This window comes from Cydia pomonella, chromosome 27 (genome assembly GCF_033807575.1).
Source record: "Cydia pomonella isolate Wapato2018A chromosome 27, ilCydPomo1, whole genome shotgun sequence".
Classification (NCBI taxonomy): domain Eukaryota; kingdom Metazoa; phylum Arthropoda; class Insecta; order Lepidoptera; family Tortricidae; genus Cydia; species Cydia pomonella.
The window spans coordinates 1,498,119-1,517,684 of record NC_084729.1 but is presented as its reverse complement, the minus strand read 5'-3'; the positions used below and the strand labels follow the sequence as shown (position 1 = coordinate 1,517,684).

Genomic DNA, 19,566 nt, shown 5'->3' with positions numbered 1-19,566 from the left:
CAGCATACATTTTTAGGAATGTTACTCGATAAACATAATTCATGGAAGCCTGAAATTGAAAAGAAATGTAAAAAAATTAATAGCTTTGTTTACACACTACGAATGCTTTCAACTCTAATAGATATACCAACAGCTCTCCTTGCCTACCATGGATACGTAGCGTCAGTTCTGCGGTATGGCCTTTTATTGTGGGGTAACTCTTGTGAGGTTGATAGGCTGTTTATCAGCCAAAAAAAGTGCATAAGAGCAATAAGCAATGCACCACCACTTACAACATGTAAACCCTTGTTCAAAGAACTCAACCTCCTTACTTTGCCATCAATGTTTATACTAGAAGTAGGTAAATTTGTAAAAACATATCCTGAACTATTCACACAGTTAAAGAGTGTATGTAGTTTTAATACTAGGTACCCTACCAAACTTGTGCTGCCTAAAGTAAAATCTAAATTATGCAGCAGGAATTGTTACTGCATGGCAATAAAAGTGTATAACAACATTCCGAGAGAAATAAGAGAATGTCCACAACCACTCTTCCTTAGAAAATTACATGAATGGCTCATAAACAAGCAATTTTACTCCCTACAAGAATATTTGTCGTATAAAGGTTTGTAGTAGCATGTTTTTATAATTTCATGACTATATATAGCTAAATTAATTTAGTTCGTAGTCTTAGATATAGGTACTAGTACAATAAGATATTATATTGCGTGCTGGATCTCGGCAGATTGTGATGAACTTTTGTAAATACTAACACCTTTTGTACTCACTTTCATGCAATAAAAAATTATGAATTATGAATTATGAATTAAATCTAACTGTCGAAAAAACTGCCCACTGAACTGTTTTTACAAGTCGATTTTTCCAAAAAATGTTGAGCAACTCAATTTGGCAGCATTGAATGCATTGCGCATAGTAAGTGTGATATACGGCGGACCTTTAGCTTTAACGACTACTTAGGACGCATCTGTTGCATTTATTTCCAATTGTTCTCTGTTACAAACAGAAAGTACATTCGACGTCAATTTTTCACGTTAAGTAAAAGGTGCAAAAATGTTAACATCTTTTCATCACACTTTCGCGTAAAAGGTGTTATTACATGTAGGCGATGCGGTCCATAAATCCTAAATTTCAACTCATCACGCTGTAATGTACGGCCGAAATGTACGCTCGTTCGCAATTCTTGTTTATCGCCCTAAATACACAATGTACAATTAACGTTGACTGTACAAGGTTTTCAAATAATTACGGCCTAGGAATTAATTCTGATCGTTTCTGTATTGCTGTGTGCAATCAGCGTTAAAATTAGATGCCAATGAACTTAATATGACTTTAGAATGTTTCTCGTTTACTTTTAGTTTAGTTATTGGCTTTTGAATCTTCGCGGACGTAGTAGTGAAAAAGAGCGTACTCCCATCTTAAAGGCCGGCAACGAACTTGCAACCTATCTGGTGTTGCAGGTGTCCATGGGCGGCGGTAATCGCTTACCATAAGGTGATCAGGTGCTTGTTTGCCTCCTCTACCATAAAAAAATAGTATATTACATTACATAACTAGGGCCGTAAAGTAAGAAAAAAAAAACAGAGGTCGACAAACATGTGATCTGAGGTGAGGCTTACTTAGTACTGGCCGAGATGTGTAAATAGGGGCCTTTAATACAGTTGCTCAAAAAGTGCTACTTTACGTAGCTGTTTAGCGTGCGGTACCCACAACAAGCCTTCTTGGCTTACCGTGGGACTTAGTCAATGTGTGCAAGAATCTTCTTCTTCCTCGCGTTGTCCCGGCATTTTGCCACGGCTCATGGGAGCCTGGGGTCCGCTTGACAACTAATCCCAAGATTTGGCGTAGGCACTAGTTTTTACGAAAGCTACTGCCATCTGACCTTCCAACCCAGAGGGTAAACTAGGCCTTGTTGGGATTATTCCGGTTTCCTCACGATGTTTTCCTTCACCGAAAAGCGACTGGTAAATATCAAAATGATATTTCGTACATAAGTTCCGAAAAACTCATTGGTAGGAGCCGGGGTTTGAACCCGCGACCTCCGGATTGCAAGTCGCACGCTCTCACCGCTAGGCCACCAGCGCTTCAAATTCAATGTGTGTAGGAATGTCCTATAATATATATTTATTTTATTTATTTATCCATGGTCGGTACAGTTACGTCCACACCTAACGGATGTGAACTTTACTGCCGCCTTGACCTGACAGTGGCATTTGTGTTGACCCACACGGCGTGTATCAAATGCCTACTGACGTTTTACGCTTGTATTTAATGATTTAGTTATTATAATCTTTAAAAAAATAAAATGTGACGTCCGACGGGTAAAAAGGTACCTTATGGCGGTTGGCGCTTATGTCTTATAGCAGCGTATTCGTATAGGAGCGACATGAATAACACCGTAAGCGCCAGACGCTATAAGGTGCCTTTTTCCGTGAAACGTCACTTTTTTTTAAAATAAGATCCTTATAACGACTCAACTATAGACCGCAAGCGTATGGCCCAGAATAAACTCGAATCAGGTCTTTTATCTGGGATTATTATTTGAAAAAATAAAAAAATTAATTTATGTTTTAATTTCAAGCATCACGTGCAGTCAGCATCAAAAGTAGCGGATCAAACAACGCTTCAAAAGTATCTACCATTCTGTAACAGCTTAGCAGAAAGTGATGGTTCCATATTTGGAATATTTAACACTGTAATACACCGTGGGCCAATTAAACCCGACAGTTTTCAGAGGTGTATTCTTGACCGCATTTAGAGACTAAAATGTCATACAATGTTTTCTGAAATCGGTCTTGTTTTAGAGATAATGAAAATTTCTGTGAAAATTTGTTTCTCTTATAACTTAGTCAAAAACGCCTTTTTAGCTGTGACGTTGCCACTATGTGACTTGGTTTAGACATACCTACTGACAGATATTAAAGTTTTAAAGTAAACTCGCAATTTTAGTCTGTAAATAAAAAAAAAACTTTACTTATTCGTTGTAATGATTTTTTTTCACCAAGGTGTAAAAATAAATAACGCATCGTGTGCAGAAAACGCAAAAGGAATTTTTTTTTTCGGCAAAAAAGTATTTTTTTTTTTGGCGAATTTGGCCAAAACTCATATAACATTTCTTTTGCTCCTCATGACCTCAGGAATGCGTGGTTAAAATCTGTCGGGTTTAATTGGCCCACGGTGTATATATACTATTGAACGTGAATTTTAGAGATTTATCCATATTTGGAAAAGTTATCCGGAATGTCAGATACTTTTGGCGCGTTGTTTCATCCGCTACTATTGATGCTGACTGTACACCCATGTTGAACTAAATACCTTTTGAACGCGACGCCTATCGTACGCGGCGTGTAATCGTGAACCTTGTCGGTACGCATGAAGGTTGATATTGGGCTGTAGCTGCGCGCGTCATATGACGTCTTTGGCGATCAAAAGCAAAACTAAAATAGTAAATTATTACTATTTCTTGTTCCCTTTTCGATGCACTGAGATACCTAGAATGGGTGCAGAGAAAGAAATATATTGAATAAAAAAAAAGGCAAACCATACTTATAAACTACATAAATAAATAATAACAACATATAAACTACCACGTAGTTATAATTGTTATAAAATACATACTATAAATATAATAATGATGGATACTATTAAATAAATAAATAAAATAAATAATATAAGACATTATTACACAAATTGACCAAGTCCCACAGTAAGCTCAATAAGGCTTGCTCAACACAAGCCTTATTGAGCTTACTGTGGGACTTGGTCAATTTGTGTAATAATGTCTTATATTATTTATTTTATTTATTACTTACTTAGACAACGATATATATAATATATAAATATTTATAAATACTTAAATACATAGAAAACACCCATGAGTCAGGAACAAATATCCATGCTCATCACACGAATAAATGCCCTTACCAGGATTTGAACCCGGGACCATCAGCTTCGTAGGCAGGGTCACTACCCACTAGGCCAAACCGGTCGTCTACTATTTGAACTCTTGTTTCATTTCCGAGCACTGGCGTGAAAAAAATATTTACAGTACATATGGTACTACTTTACCGCACTAGTGCGAAAATTAGCATATTACGTTACTGTGTCGAACATTTAAAGGGCCATATGTATGTACTGTAAAACGTTGTACGATACATGTGCGAAGAGGTAATTCGCAACTCGTGTCGATTTAAAACACTCCCTTCGGTCGTGTTTTAATTTATCAGATTTCAGATTTTTATTCATAAAACATAGTATTTTACATGTCAAAATTAGGTTGGTACATAAAACAATTTCTTTACAGAAAATTAGGCACATAAGTTAAATAGGCGTTTAACAGGTACATACATATTATTTTTAATGTCCGCAAGTATTATTTGCTAAGTAAAAAAAACAGCTTTAGTTTAAAATTTATAATTTCGGGTCGCTACACGTCTCGACAAATTCGTCAATAGTATAGCAAGCAAGATTTGTTAATAACGTTTTTAGACGATTTGCAAACGTGATATCGCTTCGTACTAGTTTTAACTCGACTGGTAGTGAGTTATATAATTTTGCACCCATGACACCAAGCGACCCTCGAGTCATTGCGAATCTGCAACGCGGCACGATTAAAAAATTACTTCGACGGGTACTGGAGTGAGTGGTGTATGTGTTCAGGTTTGCTCTCACATATTTGCAGGCGTTTAATATATATCGTCACTCGTTTATAATTTCCTATTTTTCGCACTTGTATCGTAATGTACTATTTTAAAAGAAAACAAGATACGCAATAAGTTAAACAAAACTTATTAGAACTGATTCAATACGCATAATTCTTGCGAAAATGGACCAAAGTCACGCAATGCGTCAATTATAACCTCGCGTTCATGTATGTGCGTCTGCCGTGTCAAGGTTCAAGGACTCATAGCCTAAACAAGAAACTTTATTGAGAAAGGTCAGGACAGGGCGACCGCTTTCCCGGTTACATTCTGAAGGATACGATACATTATATTATTTTCATCACACTTGCTCGAAAAAGATCGTATTTCATGCAGGTGTGCTGAAGGACAAAGGCCTATTTTGTTCCCGCGGGAGTTATGGATTGTGAAAAAAAAGCTATAACTCCCTAGTTATAGCGTTTTTTTTTTTGTTGTTTTTTTTATTATTATGTCACTTATTCATACAAACCGAGTAGCATAAATGAGTTTTACTTTTAAAATACTGACGTTTATAATTTAATATTTTTGTTTATGTTTAAAATTCTTTAATTTGATTAATTTAAACAACACATTAATTTTAACAGCCGTTTAAAATATTTTTACATAATTTTTGATCGTGGCTGAATGCCGAATAGGTCTCTGCCTTCGATGCCGCCCCTGCCAAGAAATTCCAAAATGGCGGACGAATGTTTGATATGTCACCGTATTTAAGAATTATTTCGCTTAAAATTTAGTTTTTTCTTCGCAAGTGTGATGAAAAACATTGTATGTAAATCTGGGGGTAAGAATATTGCAAACTCGGGTCTTTAATTAGTATTTAATTACCACCCTCGTATCCAAAATTTCACTTACCCCCCTCGTTGCACAATGTACTATTTATCTAAACACATATCATAAACATTCTATGATGCCTTAAAAATCCATAAATAATGGCCAACATTAAGATAAACTATTTTGTTACAACAAATATCCTATCTGTAGAAATGTTGTAATTGCTTCATAACTACATCAAAATTGATTTGGTAATGACATTGAAATTTCGAACATCTCTGAAAAAAAAGCAATTCGATTCGACCTCTATTCTAATATCAGTCGAGATGCCTTTTTGTTCGACATGAAATGTAAATTGCATACAATTTTGACATATCTCGCATGTTAGTTTGTATCGAACGATACGGGGCCCTCGACTCTAGTTTGTCTCTGAATTAAAAAAAAACTACGAATGCGTGACATGCGTGAAAAAAAACATTTACCGCCATTTGACGTACAGTTTATCTTTTGATTAGTTTTAAGTATAAAATGAGTTTGTTTGTTTTGCTATACACTTAGTATAGGATAGGGATAGATAAAGATATTTCGGCGACGCACCCACATATCCGTGAGTTCCGCCAAAAGAGCAACGATGCCCCAATGTTGGCTGTAATTTGGGTTAGTATCATAGAAAGTTTATAATATGCGTGTAGATAAAATAGTGTATATAACTGGACATAATTAGGCATTAAAACACTCGTGTGGTCCTTTTAAGAAACTCACTTAGTTCGTTTCTTAAACCCACACTTGGGTGCTACATGCGCGTTGCCGATCCTAACACTCCACCCTCTTTGAGCTCTGGGAACCTTACTCACCGGCAGGAACACAAAACTATTTGGACGTTTTTATTATTTTATTTTATCTGTATTTTTTTGCTGGTATAAATATTATATATAAATTGACTAAGCCTCATAACCCCGAACCCCGGCATTGCGAAAAAGAAATCTGTCCTGTGGCGTCTCTGAGTCTTCGGCAGATGCCTTAGAAATAAATAAGTTTTTGGCAAAAATTTAATTTTTGGTTCAAGCTTTTATCGCTGACTGTACTTTTCTTTCCACAGGCAACTAATACTCATCGAGCCAATTCTAAAAACCCCAAACACAATTAGGTTGCGTTGTTTTATCACAGAGTTCCTATGTCCGCCTCTTGTCTCCATCATCAGATCAGCTCGATGGTACCATAATATTGCATTGTCACCCGACTTACATGTGTATGAAAATTTTCAGCTCAATCGGAAACCGGGAAGTGGATCAAATTTAACTTGCAAGATTTGATTACAAACAGACAACGGTCAGGTGAAAGTAAATAAAATATTGTAAAAAAAATCGATAGGTTTTGCTTGTTGCAAAGTCAGCATTATTCTTTGTTTGTAATCTAAACTAGATCTAACCTATAAAAATCTTTGTTCCAGTGATGTCAAAGTTCGCCGTCCGCGTTGACGCGGCGGTGTCGGCGCTGGGCGGCGGCGCCGGGCTCGACGAGAACGAGTTCATCGACGCCTCGCGTCTCGTCTACGACGGCGTCCGTGAGATACGCCGCGCCGTGCTCATGAACCGGGTGAGTGGGGGAAATGTACGAAGGCACACTAGGAACAGTTCTTGAGATACACTAGGAATAATAATTGGGAAACATTTGCGAAATACTTGGGAGATACTAGGAAAAATACTTTGAGAATACTAGGAAAAATACTTTGGAAATTCTACCTTAAAATATCAGGACAAATACTTGGGGAGTACTAGGTAAATAATCGCGAATTATAGAAGAAAATAGTTCGGATATACTAGGAAAGTTACTTGGTAAATGTTAGGAAAAATCTTAGAAAATAGTAGGAGAAATACTTGGTAAATACTAGGACAGTATTTGGGAAACAGTAGGAAAACATACTCGTAGAATACTTGGGAGATAATAGGGAAAATACCCGGTTAATACTTTATACTCGGTGAACACTAGTAAAAACTGGGGAAATAATATAAAAATACTCGGACAATGCTTAGAGTACTACGGAAACTACTAGGAGAAATAATTTAAAAATACTAGGAAAATTGGCGAGCAATGAAATACTTACGAGAATAGTATGGATTTTATTAACCTGAGTGTAGTGACTTGATGAGAAATGTTATGACTACTTAGAAAAGTACTTGGTAAATACGAGGGAAAGATACTAGGAAGACTAGGAATTTGGTAAATGCTTACGAGTATAGTATGGATTTTCTTAAGCTACGTGTAGTGGCTTGATGAGAAACGTAGGCATATAAAAAATTGTGTTTATTATGATCCAAAAAAAAAACTAGAAATTGCTTTTAGTAATGTTAATAGCTAAATATAGGAGGAGGAAGACCTAGACCCTGAGGGCCTGGAGCTAGACGAGCACTACTGTCCTGTCCATACAATACTCTGGTCTGGAGACTAGGAGCAAATGTAAGCCCGCCTGTTAGGGCACGGGGCATGCGTCTTGCTACTTGGCTAAGGTAGTAAGGAAAACGAAACGAGAAAAATAATGTAAACAATCTGACTAGTACTTAAAATCAGAGAGTGATTATTATCTCTGTCCTTATCTCTCGTATGCAATAACGTTGTCAGGAATACTAGGAAAAATACTTGCTTAATTACTAGGAAAAATACTTGCTTAATTACTAGGAAAAATACTTGCTGGATACTAGGAAACATACTTGCTAAATACTAGGAAAAATATTTGCTAAATACTAGGAAAAATACTCGAATAATACTTACAAAGTACTAGGTAAATACGAGGGAAAAATACTCGGAAAATACTAGGATAACTAGGTACTTGGTAAATACTAGGACTAGGATAAATACTTTTCTTAACCTGGGTGTAGTGGCTTGATGGGAAAAAAAACTTAAAATTGCTTTTAGTAATGTTATTGCCAAATATAGGAGGAGGAAGACCTAGACCCCGAGGACGTGGAGCTAGACGAGCACTACACTCTGGAGACTCGGAGCAAATGTAAGCTCGCCTGTTAGGTACTCTCATTTGTTAGAGTACAAGACTTCATCGTTTCACATCAATGTTGTATTTGTGGTTTGTGTGTTCACAGGGTCGGTAAATCAGAATTCATGAATAATATTCCATTATCGTATCTTCTAGAAGTTTTTAGGGCGTCCGCATACGCGGGTGACATTGTAGGTGAAATCCGTCGCACCCGTCCGCACTAGTAACAGTTTGCTACGCTCATACTATTTTTCTCAAACTTGCAATGAAATGTTGACATGACTTACTTCACTACTACTTACTTTTTTTTTTTACACCACGTCGGTGGCAAACAAGCATACGGCCCGCCTGATGGTAAGCAGTCAACGTAGCCTATGGACGCGTGCAACTCCAAAGGTGTTACAAGTGCGTTGCCAACCCTTTAAAAACCTGTACTCCTTTTTGAAGAACCCCATACTGTAGCCCCTCGGGAAAACGTCGGCAGGGAGCTCATTCCACAGCCGGAGCGTCCGCTGGATCAAATTCCTATTATACCGCACAGTGCGCGACCATTTAGGCACTTAGGTCCGGAAATACTACGTATCTGGTGCGATGAGTGAAGATATGTAAAAAAAAACATAATATATTCCTCTAAAGCATCCTTCTTTTGCTTTTAAACATCAAATTGTGACACAACGTCTTAACATTCAACCATCAAATAGTAGCAGATTAGTAATTTTTTTTAGCTGTGTAAACCTACTAATAAAACAAATTGACTATCATTTTATTTTCGTTGCAAGCTTGAAAAAAGCACTAAACAAATCTTGGCGAGACGCGGGGTTGCCGGCCGCTTATACCTATCCGGCTTCTAGCAACTCCGGCTTCCGACACGTCGTAAGGGAGGAGCCTAAGCGATATCTTACCGTACAAATCTTTCTGCCATTTTTTGCGGCTACATACAAAATCCAATTCGTAATGACGACACAAATACATAGAAAATGACAAATTTTGCACACCTCGATCTCTTTTTGTGTACGGACCGCCATAGGCACAGTTGTGCCTATGCTTTGGCAGAGGGGAAATAGTATGAATGTCGTCTCCCTTCCCTGTGTTGCTCGAAGCTATCCGGTCTATACAAGGTGCCCGTGAGCATTGCGAGAAATTTTAACGGTGCATTCCTGATGGCAACAGAAACAAAAAATGTTATATGACCTTTTGTGAAATTTGACAAAAAAAAATATTTTTTTTTGTTTTTTTTTCCCCTTTTTTTAAACACTCCTTTACATAAAACGTATTTTTATTGATAAACACATAACCTAAAATTAAGCGAAAGTTTTTTTTTATTTGGGGGTAGCCTCTCGAATACATTTTTTTTAATTTTTCGGTGTCAATCAATAGGTATGTCCAGACTAGACCTCAAAGTGGCAATACCGCAGTCAAAAATGTGTTTTGTACCGACTTATGGCGAAAGAATGATTTCGAAAATCATTTAATTATCTCTGAAACTAGGCCTAATCCAGAAAATTTTATATGACATTTTAGTTTCTAAATATTACCAGGAATGCTTAGTTAAAATGTCTCGCAATGCTCACGGGCACCTTGTATCTACTTGGCCTGCAATCCTTCGTTTCCCGACCTCAACAGTAATGTACTATTTCGTTACCCCGTTCACCCGCTCCGTGCAACCGCGCCAGCTAGCGGACGACCTTACATGCGTTATCTTAAAGAATATTCTTACATTGTTAATTTAATTATTCCTGAATTCTGAATTACCTTTTCTCATGAGTTTTGTGATTGTGGTATCATTGTGTTTGGATTATTTCACACTTTACTTTGTTATACTTTGGAAACTTGGACCAATTTTAGCAACTTTTGAGTCGACATGCAAGACATCTGGATTCTGGGGGGACGGTAGTGCCCTCGCCAAGTCCAACAAAAATTGTATGGTGATGCTTCAATCGCAACCAGTCTACCGGATGAGTTACTTTTTAAATTATGATTAATACTCTTCAATTAATTTTCTTATGGACTAGATTCAAAAATTAAAAATCCATCATTAAGGCCTCAATGAATGTAAATTCAAATTTAGAAGAAAAAAAACTACAAATAATGTAAATAGAATGATGTCGACTAAATTTACACTAGGGGTACTGATGGCATAAAAAGTTCATAAATTTGGTACAGTCGCCATCAGATATATCGGAGCGGCCGAGGTGCTCTCAAATAGCTGAACACACACTTTAACTCCTTGACAATAGAGGCGTGTTCAGATATTTGTGAGCGCCTCGGCTGCTGCGATATATCTCATGGCGACTGTACCATAGTGTTAATGACTAAGGTAACAGTCACACGAACGCGTTCCATAATATAGGGATCGTGCGCGTTGGAGGGTCTGCCATCTTGTGGCCTGAATCGGTACAATAAACATTTACATTTACACGTCACGTGTTTTCCTGTGCATAGTAGGTTCTGCCATCTTGTGGGCTACATCGGAACAATAAACATCACATTTACGCCTCGCGCCAAAAATCTGACGGCTCCTGTGCTGCCTCCTATAGTTCATGCACGCTCCCTATAGGAGGCAGCACAGGAGCCGTCAGATTTTTGGCGCGAGGCGTAAATGTGATGTTTATTGTTCCGATGTAGCCCACAAGATGGCAGAACCTACTATGCACAAGAAAACACTTGACGTGTAAATGTGCCTGTTTATGGTTCCGATTCAGACCACAAGATGGCAGACCCTCCAACGTGCACGGTCCCTATAGAAGTTACGCTCTATTTTGAAACGTCATTCTAAATTGACATGAAATTTGACATGAACATTCAAGTAACATAAACGGGTTGTTGAGATTCAAGATGGCGAAGACGTCTCGAGAATATTTTTTTGTGTTTTGCTCATTGTTGTTCAAAGTGTAGTATTGATAGCTTATTATGCAGTGAACTATCGTGGAAGTGTGCAGTTAATGAAAAACTAATCTTGAAACGCGTTTAACCATGTTTTAATCAACATCCGGCAATCCATCGTGGCTTTTAATAAAGTCCAGCTATCTCTTTACTAAAAGCAACTACCGAACAACGTCATGCTCTACGGGCACACTTAAAACTCACAACGAAACTTGACATTGGCAAAATCATCATAGATTTGATGGAAGCCATATTGTAAAAGAAGAAGAAAAAGATCAGTTGGCAGCGATTTTGATAGTCGAGACGGTGCAAGTATCAAGTAAACGTCATAATTTCATGGAAGACCAGGTCAGCACCCTTAATCGGTGAGTGTGTATGAGGAATGTTATGAAAGTGAAGGAAGTGAAAGATGTATGTTAGGGTCGTAGCAAGTGGAAATACGTGGCCTCTGGCCCTACAGGAAAAAGGCGTGATTTATGAATGTATCGACGACCGGTCTGGCCTAGTGGGTAGTGACCCTGCCTATGAAGCCGATGGTCCCGGGTTCAAATCCTGGTAAGGGCATTTATTCGTGTGATGAGCATGGATATTTGTTCCTGAGTCATGAGTGTTTTCTATGTATTAAAGTATTTATAAATATTTATATATTATATATATCGTTGTCTAAGTACCCTCAACACAAGCCTTATTGAGCTTACTGTGGGACTTAGTCAATTTGTGTAATAATGTCCTATAATATTTATTTATTTATTTATTTATTATTTATTATGACTGTAAATTCAAACATTTACCATAAACATATATCTGTGTCTGTTGTTATCTTTATACAAAGATAAAAGAGCGTATAGCTTTGTTTGTAAAACTTCTACTCGCCATAATTTCCCTCGCGGCAATAACTATTCCCAATATCGACACGTTGTTAGGTAAATTAATTTTTTTTTCGACACAAATATTTAGTCTTTACTTTGAAATTGGGTGAATCAACTTTTTTTGTTTTGGTATCCTGTCCCGTTGTCCAAGGGACAACAGTGGCACAGTTTGTTTGAAGAGACGTTGTATGCCGTTCTATTAACATGCTTAGTAGGGGACCATTATGGACATTGGTTATAACGACCACAAAACCGCAAATTTGATACATTTAAGTACCATAAAATCAGTATTTCAATGAACTTTTGTCCCCTGGACAACTAATCGTAACCATGGCAACGAGCGACGCTAAAAAGTTGATTCTCCCAATTAATGTTTCTCTACACAAATCTTTTATTTTTCCAAAGAATAGACTTCGAATTGAAAAGTTGGAATTCTAGTATCTTCTTATCTTTTGATTTTCGGGGGCTCTTGCGGATACACTTTGACCTATAGGGATCTTTTGTGTAATATACCCTACTTTTACTGGAATACTAGTAAAACATAGTGTTAACGCCTCGTCTTTGTTCGGGCATGTGCCCGGGCATGTGCTTCGGGAGCCGTCGCCGACGCAATGCATGGTGCGGGGCGCGGAGAAGTGGGGCCGGCAGCGGCATTCTCTCAGAAATCTTGCGACGGACGGTTGTGCCCATCCGCTTACAATCAGTGATAACGTTTAACATCTATGTATCACCAAAGTTAATTATTATACGTTCATGTATTGGATTACGAGTGTCATTTAACTCACCTCATCCACGACCCCAAGATCTTCTCGTCCACCCCTACATGCGTGGACACATAGAAATCAAAATGTAGAAAAGCGGGATCAAGATTGTCTAGTGCAAGTAGGTACGTAAGCAATACCGGGAGTTGTTTTATTGCCCTATTATTTCGACGTCCGGTCTGGCCTAGTGGGTAGTGACCCTGCCTATGAAGCTGATGGTCCCGGGTTCAAATCCTGGTAAGGGCATTTATTCGTGTGATGAGCATGGATATTTGTTCCTGAGTCATGGGTGTTTTCTATGTATTTATGTATTTATAAATATTTATATATTATATATATCGTTGTCTAAGTACCCTCAACACAAGCCTTATTGAGCTTACTGTGGGACTTAGTCAATTTGTGTAATAATGTCCTATAATATTTATTTATTATTTTATTTATTTATTATTATGAAAGAGCCATTAGAGATAGCATTCATCGGCTCACTTTATTTTTCGTCTACTACACCAAACATGTTACTTGAATGTTCATGTCAAATTTCAGGTTATTTTAGAATGTCGTTTTAAAATGAGAGCGTAAGTTGGATTTTATAGCGTTGGTAAGGTTTGTGAGTGTTGCTGTTAGTAATAATGACGACCGGTTTGGCAAAATAACACTCGCACTGCGTGTGCTATCAGAATCCTTGCAGACTTCTTTTGGTCTAACTCTAGTAATATTGATTAAGTAACTTAATCATAAAATATAAATAAATCATCATAACAAATAAACGAACAGCTCTTTCTTACGACCTTAATAGTACATTACGATACAAGTGCGAAAAATAGGAAATTCGAAACGAGTGGCGATAAATTAAAACACGACCGAAGGGAGTGTTTTAAATCGACACGAGTTGCGAATTACCTATTCGCACATGTATCGTACAACGTTTTACAGTACATATGGCCCTTTAAATGTTCGACACAGTAACGTAATATGCTACTTCTCGCACTAGTGCTATAAAGTAGCCCCATATGTACTGTAATGTAAATTTTAATACTTTTCGTTACATTCGTTAATTCATACTTATATTTAAATATGCTACAAACTTTACACCGTTAAAACAAACTACACGTATGAGCATCCGAAACGGTTCACTATGTGTGGAAATTTCAATAAAAACTGTCCCGTTTTCAGGGTTTTCAATGCTCTTTTATAGTTAAAAACTATGGGTGAATCAGCTTTTTTTGTCACTCGTTGCCCCTTGGTTTAAGGTCAGTGATCGGGGTTTTAGACGCTACACCGCGGTATATCAAGTTAAAAAGCCCGCGATACTTTTTAAACTGCTCGAAAAAATCTTTACAGTACATATGGGGCTACTTTATAGCACTAGTGCGAGAAGTAGCATATTACGTTACTGTGTCGAACATTTAAAGGGCCATATGTACTGTAAAACGTTGTACGATACATGTGCGAATAGGTAATTCGCAACTCGTGTCGATTTAAAACACTCCCTTCGGTCGTGTTTTAATTTATCGCCACTCGTTTCGAATTTTCTTATTTTTCGCACTTGTATCGTAATGTACTATTCTAATGTGCATAACATATTAATAAAATATACAATATTAAATTAGCAGTTCCTTCACTCCGAGTGGCAACCATAACCCCGATCACTATTAATGCTGTTTAAAACAACTAATCATATTTTTTACTCCAGTTTAAGTCCATTCCTTAGACGACCGGTTTGGCCTAGTGGGTAGTGACCCTGCCTACGAAGCTGATGGTCCCGGGTTCAAATCCTGGTAAGGGCATTTATTCGTGTGATGAGCATGGATATTTGTTCCTGGGTCATGGGTGTTTTCTATGTATTTATAAATATTTATATATTATATATATCGTTGTCTAGCCTTATTGAGCTTGCTGTGGTACTCAGTCAATTTGTATAATAATGTCCAATAATAAAAAAAAAAAAACAAGTAAAGTGTGAAACGTCCTGTTAACATCATCGCATGCTTGTGTCGTTGTCCATGTAACGCATGTTCTAGACGAGCGACGACCTTGACACGGACACCGAGTTTGAGCCGGTCGAAGATATGACCATGGAGACCAGGAGCCGATGTAAGTACTGATGCTTAACTTGCCCTTTGGACGAACGTGGAGGACGCGCGTGAAATCACCTTTTCGAAAAACATAATCCTCATTTTATTCTGCGGATATTAAAGAGCTTCCCATCTTAAAGGCTGGCAACGCACTTACAACCCCTCTGGTGTTGCAGGTGTCCATGGGCGGCGGTAATCGCTTACCATCAAGTGATCCGTCTGCTCGTTTGCCTCTACCATAAAAAAATAACATTATTGGCACAATTTGTTGTATATCAACAACAGCTATGCCTCTACCTTGGTTTTTTCGAATTTTTTATTATTATAGGAGTTAAGAGCATTTAAAAGTTTGTATTAAATATGTTTTTCGCTCCTAACTTTTAAATTAATAAAAAAAAAACGTAAAAAAGTCAAACGTGGGGGCATAGCAATGGTTAATTTACATCAAATTATGTAAAAATATTTTCCATAATGTCAATATTCAGAGAGGAAAACGGGGATTAAGTTTGAATGGAGAACTGGCCGTCCCCTTTCCTCTTCACCTTTTCGCCAAAGTCGTCAACTGACGGCTACAGCCCTATATCATATCATTTATTCCATTGAATCATGTTCATTTGTACATTTTGGTCTTAAATATAGTCAAGTAGGTACATGATACCCTGCTAGTGTGAAAAATTAGGACTTAAAATTATAAATTATAATTTACATTAATATCTAGAAATAATTAAATGTCAAAACAAGTATATAAGTATTAAAATATAAATAATCCATGCAGAAGCATATTGACCTTCGTGCATTTAGACAAGATTCAAATGGTTAAATATCCAATAAGTAAACAATAAATGATTTCTTCACAATGCTCTGCTAGCCGAAAGGTAGACGTCATGGTCAGAGACGAGACCTGGTGACCCAACAGTGTATGCAACTGGAATTTTAGTTAGGTACCAACTTGGCCGCAACAGACTCAGCAGCAAAGACACCGTGTCTATAACTACTCAAAACCAGTGAGAAGGTATTAGCATGGGGTGATTGTCCGTTTGGTGTTAACTTGTTCATTGTTGGTTGTGACGTTCTCATTTAACTAATGCCATTTTCATCATTGATCAGTAGTCTGTACATACATGCCAGGCTAAAAGTATGGAAATAACGTTGTTTTAACCAAAAACTTACGTTAGGCAACCCCAAAAGATTAAAAATACGCCTTAAGTATTCAAATACCATAATATGTGTTAGATCTGCGCACGACCATCAAACAAGCGAGCTAGTTTAACACTGATTTATTATAATGCAATCCAGAACAGGTTACAAACACAGAGGCGCGCACTCACACATGCATACATATCTAACAATATGTATATTCAATCCCAACTGGCGCTGACCTGAAGGATGCCCGGAAAACGGAAACATGGTCGCCCTAAATTTACTTGGCGCTATTCCGTGGAGCAAGAGTTGAGTTTATTGGGGATGGGGTGGGAGGTTCCAAGCTGCCCAGGACCGGAGTCAGTGGAAGAAAATGGTAACAGGATGGAAAGAAAAGAATAAAGCATATGTATATTGATGTAAAATATACAAATTCGAACAGTTCATATCGCCCTTTTAAATTCTTTACAAAATGGTCTACTGGCAATTATCGTAACCAGAACTTAAGATATTTACTTTCAAAATGTTCTATTATCATTACTTTTTGTTTTATAATTGTCAATAAGAAGTGAAGCGCTGGTGGCCTAGCGGTAAGAGGTCGCGGGTTCAAACCCCGGCTAGTACCAATGAGTTTTTCGGAACTTATGTACGAAATATCATTTGATATTTACCATGAGTCGCTTTACGGTGAAGGAAAACATCGCGAGGAAACCGGACTAATCCCGATAAGGCATAGTTTACCCTCTGGGTTGGAAGGTCAGATGACAGTCGCTTTCGTAAAAATTGCCTACGCCAATTCTTGGGTTAAGTTGTCAAGCGGACCCCAGGCTCCCATGAGCCGTGGCAAATTGCCGGGACATCGCGAGGAAGGTGATGAATGAGTAGTATAAAAATCCATCGCATGAGAATTACAGTTTTTTAATGTCATAACCTTGTTTCCATACTTTTGGGCTGAAGAGCTTACATTACATTAGATTAACCGTTTAAATACAAGAGACGAATCAAGCTAACTTGGCACAGATTTTGCAGTGACACGTGCAGAAATAGCTTGGTCTGACTCTAAATCGGTGGGTTTGGACCAGAGAAACAACGTACAAACGCTCTTACGCGGTATTTCAAAGATAGATATGAAATACCTTGGCATCCAATATCTGAGGCCCACGTACAGTCTACCTGCGCTTAAGGAGGCCTATCGTTTTATTATTTATTTTATCTTTCTTATTTTTAATATGTACCTGACCTAACGTAAAGATATGTTCCGAGCGTTTAGTAATAAGTATCTTGTAATGCATTTCTACCCACTATGAATTTAATAACATGTTTTTGTGTACACTGTATGCTTAGACTTAGTTTTAACATGTGAATTTTCTCATGTAAGTGAATTATATAATTCTTTATGAGAATAAAGTTCTTTAAACCTAAACCTACCTGCAGTTGTATGGATTCGGCTACATCTCAATTATTTTAAATTTTTATTAAGGTCTAATCAAAAGAGGGGGGGCCTTTGCCTAGCAGTGGGACACAAAATAGGCTATATATAAAAAAGGTCTAATCTAAAAAACCCTAAATTTTGAAATGTGGCCGTATTTTTTATATTTGCCGTATTGCAGCTACTATATATAAAATTTGAAAGTATTAAATTTCGAAAGCAGGCAAGCTTAAGAAACGGGCCTTCTTAGGCGCAGGTACCTTAGTATAATATAAGGTTCCTTGGTATAGTATAGAGTGCTGGTTGGTTTGGTCTACACCTACTTACTGTCGACGAGTGTACAGTTAAAATGTGTTTAATTTACAGCGAGCGCACACACCGGCGAACATGGTGTGGACGAGTACCCTGACATCAGCGGCATCACGAACGCCAGGGTAAGTGTCATGACAGTCTAATTAGCTGAAATAGATATCATTTTATATGATAATGGTAAACATTTGACCACAATCGCATCTGATGGTAAGTGGCCATGCGGTCTGCCTGCTTACCTAAAATATGTCTATTCACCTCTCCAAAAAACCGGAATATTTATACTCAAAAATACATATTTCCTCGTTCCACAAACGACATGGTACTATATCCACCAGGCGTTGTCTTTTAGAAACACACCCACACAAAACCGTCGCTTTTACGGGCTGCTTCCGCTATCTCGCAACCAAGTGCTGGAATAATATCCCTCCGCCATTAAGATGCCTTAAAACAAATCAATCAATTAAGTATCATTTTAAAATATACCTTTTAAATAAACAAAATACGCACCACACTTACATAATCTATACTTATTATTTAATAAATTATTTATGTATATATTTTTTCGTACACCGATAATCTGTTCGTGATCTAGGTTCTAGCAGAATTATCAGTGCTTCACCCGAAAGAGTGGAGCGTATTACTGAGCCAGAACCCTTTTGTTTTGCTGCAACGCACACAGAAAACCTGTCTATCTACCTTTTGCTTTATGTTTTCTTTTTTTTTTTTTTTGCTATTGTTTCTGTTATTTTTTGGTTATATGTGTGTACAAGCGAATAAATAGTTTATCTATCATCTTACCTGAAAAGGCAACGTTCCCAGTTGGAAGCAAAATGTAACGAAGGCCTCCAGTGTCCATGGTTGGGATCTTGGGATCCAATCAGCGTCTGCTGCATTCACTGCATTTTTTCGAGAACGTGTTTTTCTGCTATATACAACTCAACCGAGGCTATTCTTAACCACCACACATGAAACGTTAATCAATAACATGGTCTTACAGGAAGCCATGCGCAAGATGACAGAAGAAGACAAACGCAAGATCCTGCAGCAGGTGGAGCTGTTCCGCCGCGAGAAGATGACCTTCGACAACGAGGTCGGCAAGTGGGACGACGCAGGCAACGACATCATCACGCTCGCCAAGCACATGTGCATGATCATGCTCGAGATGACGGACTTCACCAGGTGAGGGTGTTGCTGATACTTGGAAAAATACTTATAAAATACTAGCCGAAATACTTGTAAAATACTAGGGAAAAGACTCGGAAAATTCTAGGAAAATACTCGTAAAATACTAGGGAAAATACTTGCTAAGTACAAGGCAAAAACTATACTCTGTACCTTTAGGTATTTAAACAAAATCTACCCTCAAATGGCTGCTTAAGCCAGTTGAGGGTAGATGAAAGCAATACATGATCAAATAATGTAGGTTAAAGTCAGGTCAGTGACAGATCCAGGCGGTTTTGTATTTGGTTGGTTAGCCAATAAATGTTATATCTACCCGAAAATGTACAAATTGTTTGTTTACTTTTTTTAAATACCTAAAGATATAGAGTATAATAAATTCAGAACTAATACAAGTACAATCACATGTGAATGATGATACTGGAAACGACTGATTTCACCAAGTGAAGGTGTTGCTAAAT

At 37.6% G+C, this 19,566-nt stretch overlaps 1 protein-coding gene across 1 annotated transcript in view; it reads left to right on the top strand.

Moving 5' to 3' along the window:
* Positions 1-19,566, top strand: part of LOC133532628 (catenin alpha) — a 109,506-nt gene that overhangs the window by 78,649 nt on the left and 11,291 nt on the right. The window contains exons 15-18 of the mRNA XM_061871383.1: positions 6,919-7,064; positions 8,403-8,472; positions 17,981-18,048; positions 18,924-19,105. Coding sequence (XP_061727367.1) covers positions 6,919-7,064; positions 8,403-8,472; positions 17,981-18,048; positions 18,924-19,105 — 466 coding nt within the window. The remainder of the gene's footprint in view (positions 1-6,918; positions 7,065-8,402; positions 8,473-17,980; positions 18,049-18,923; positions 19,106-19,566) is intronic.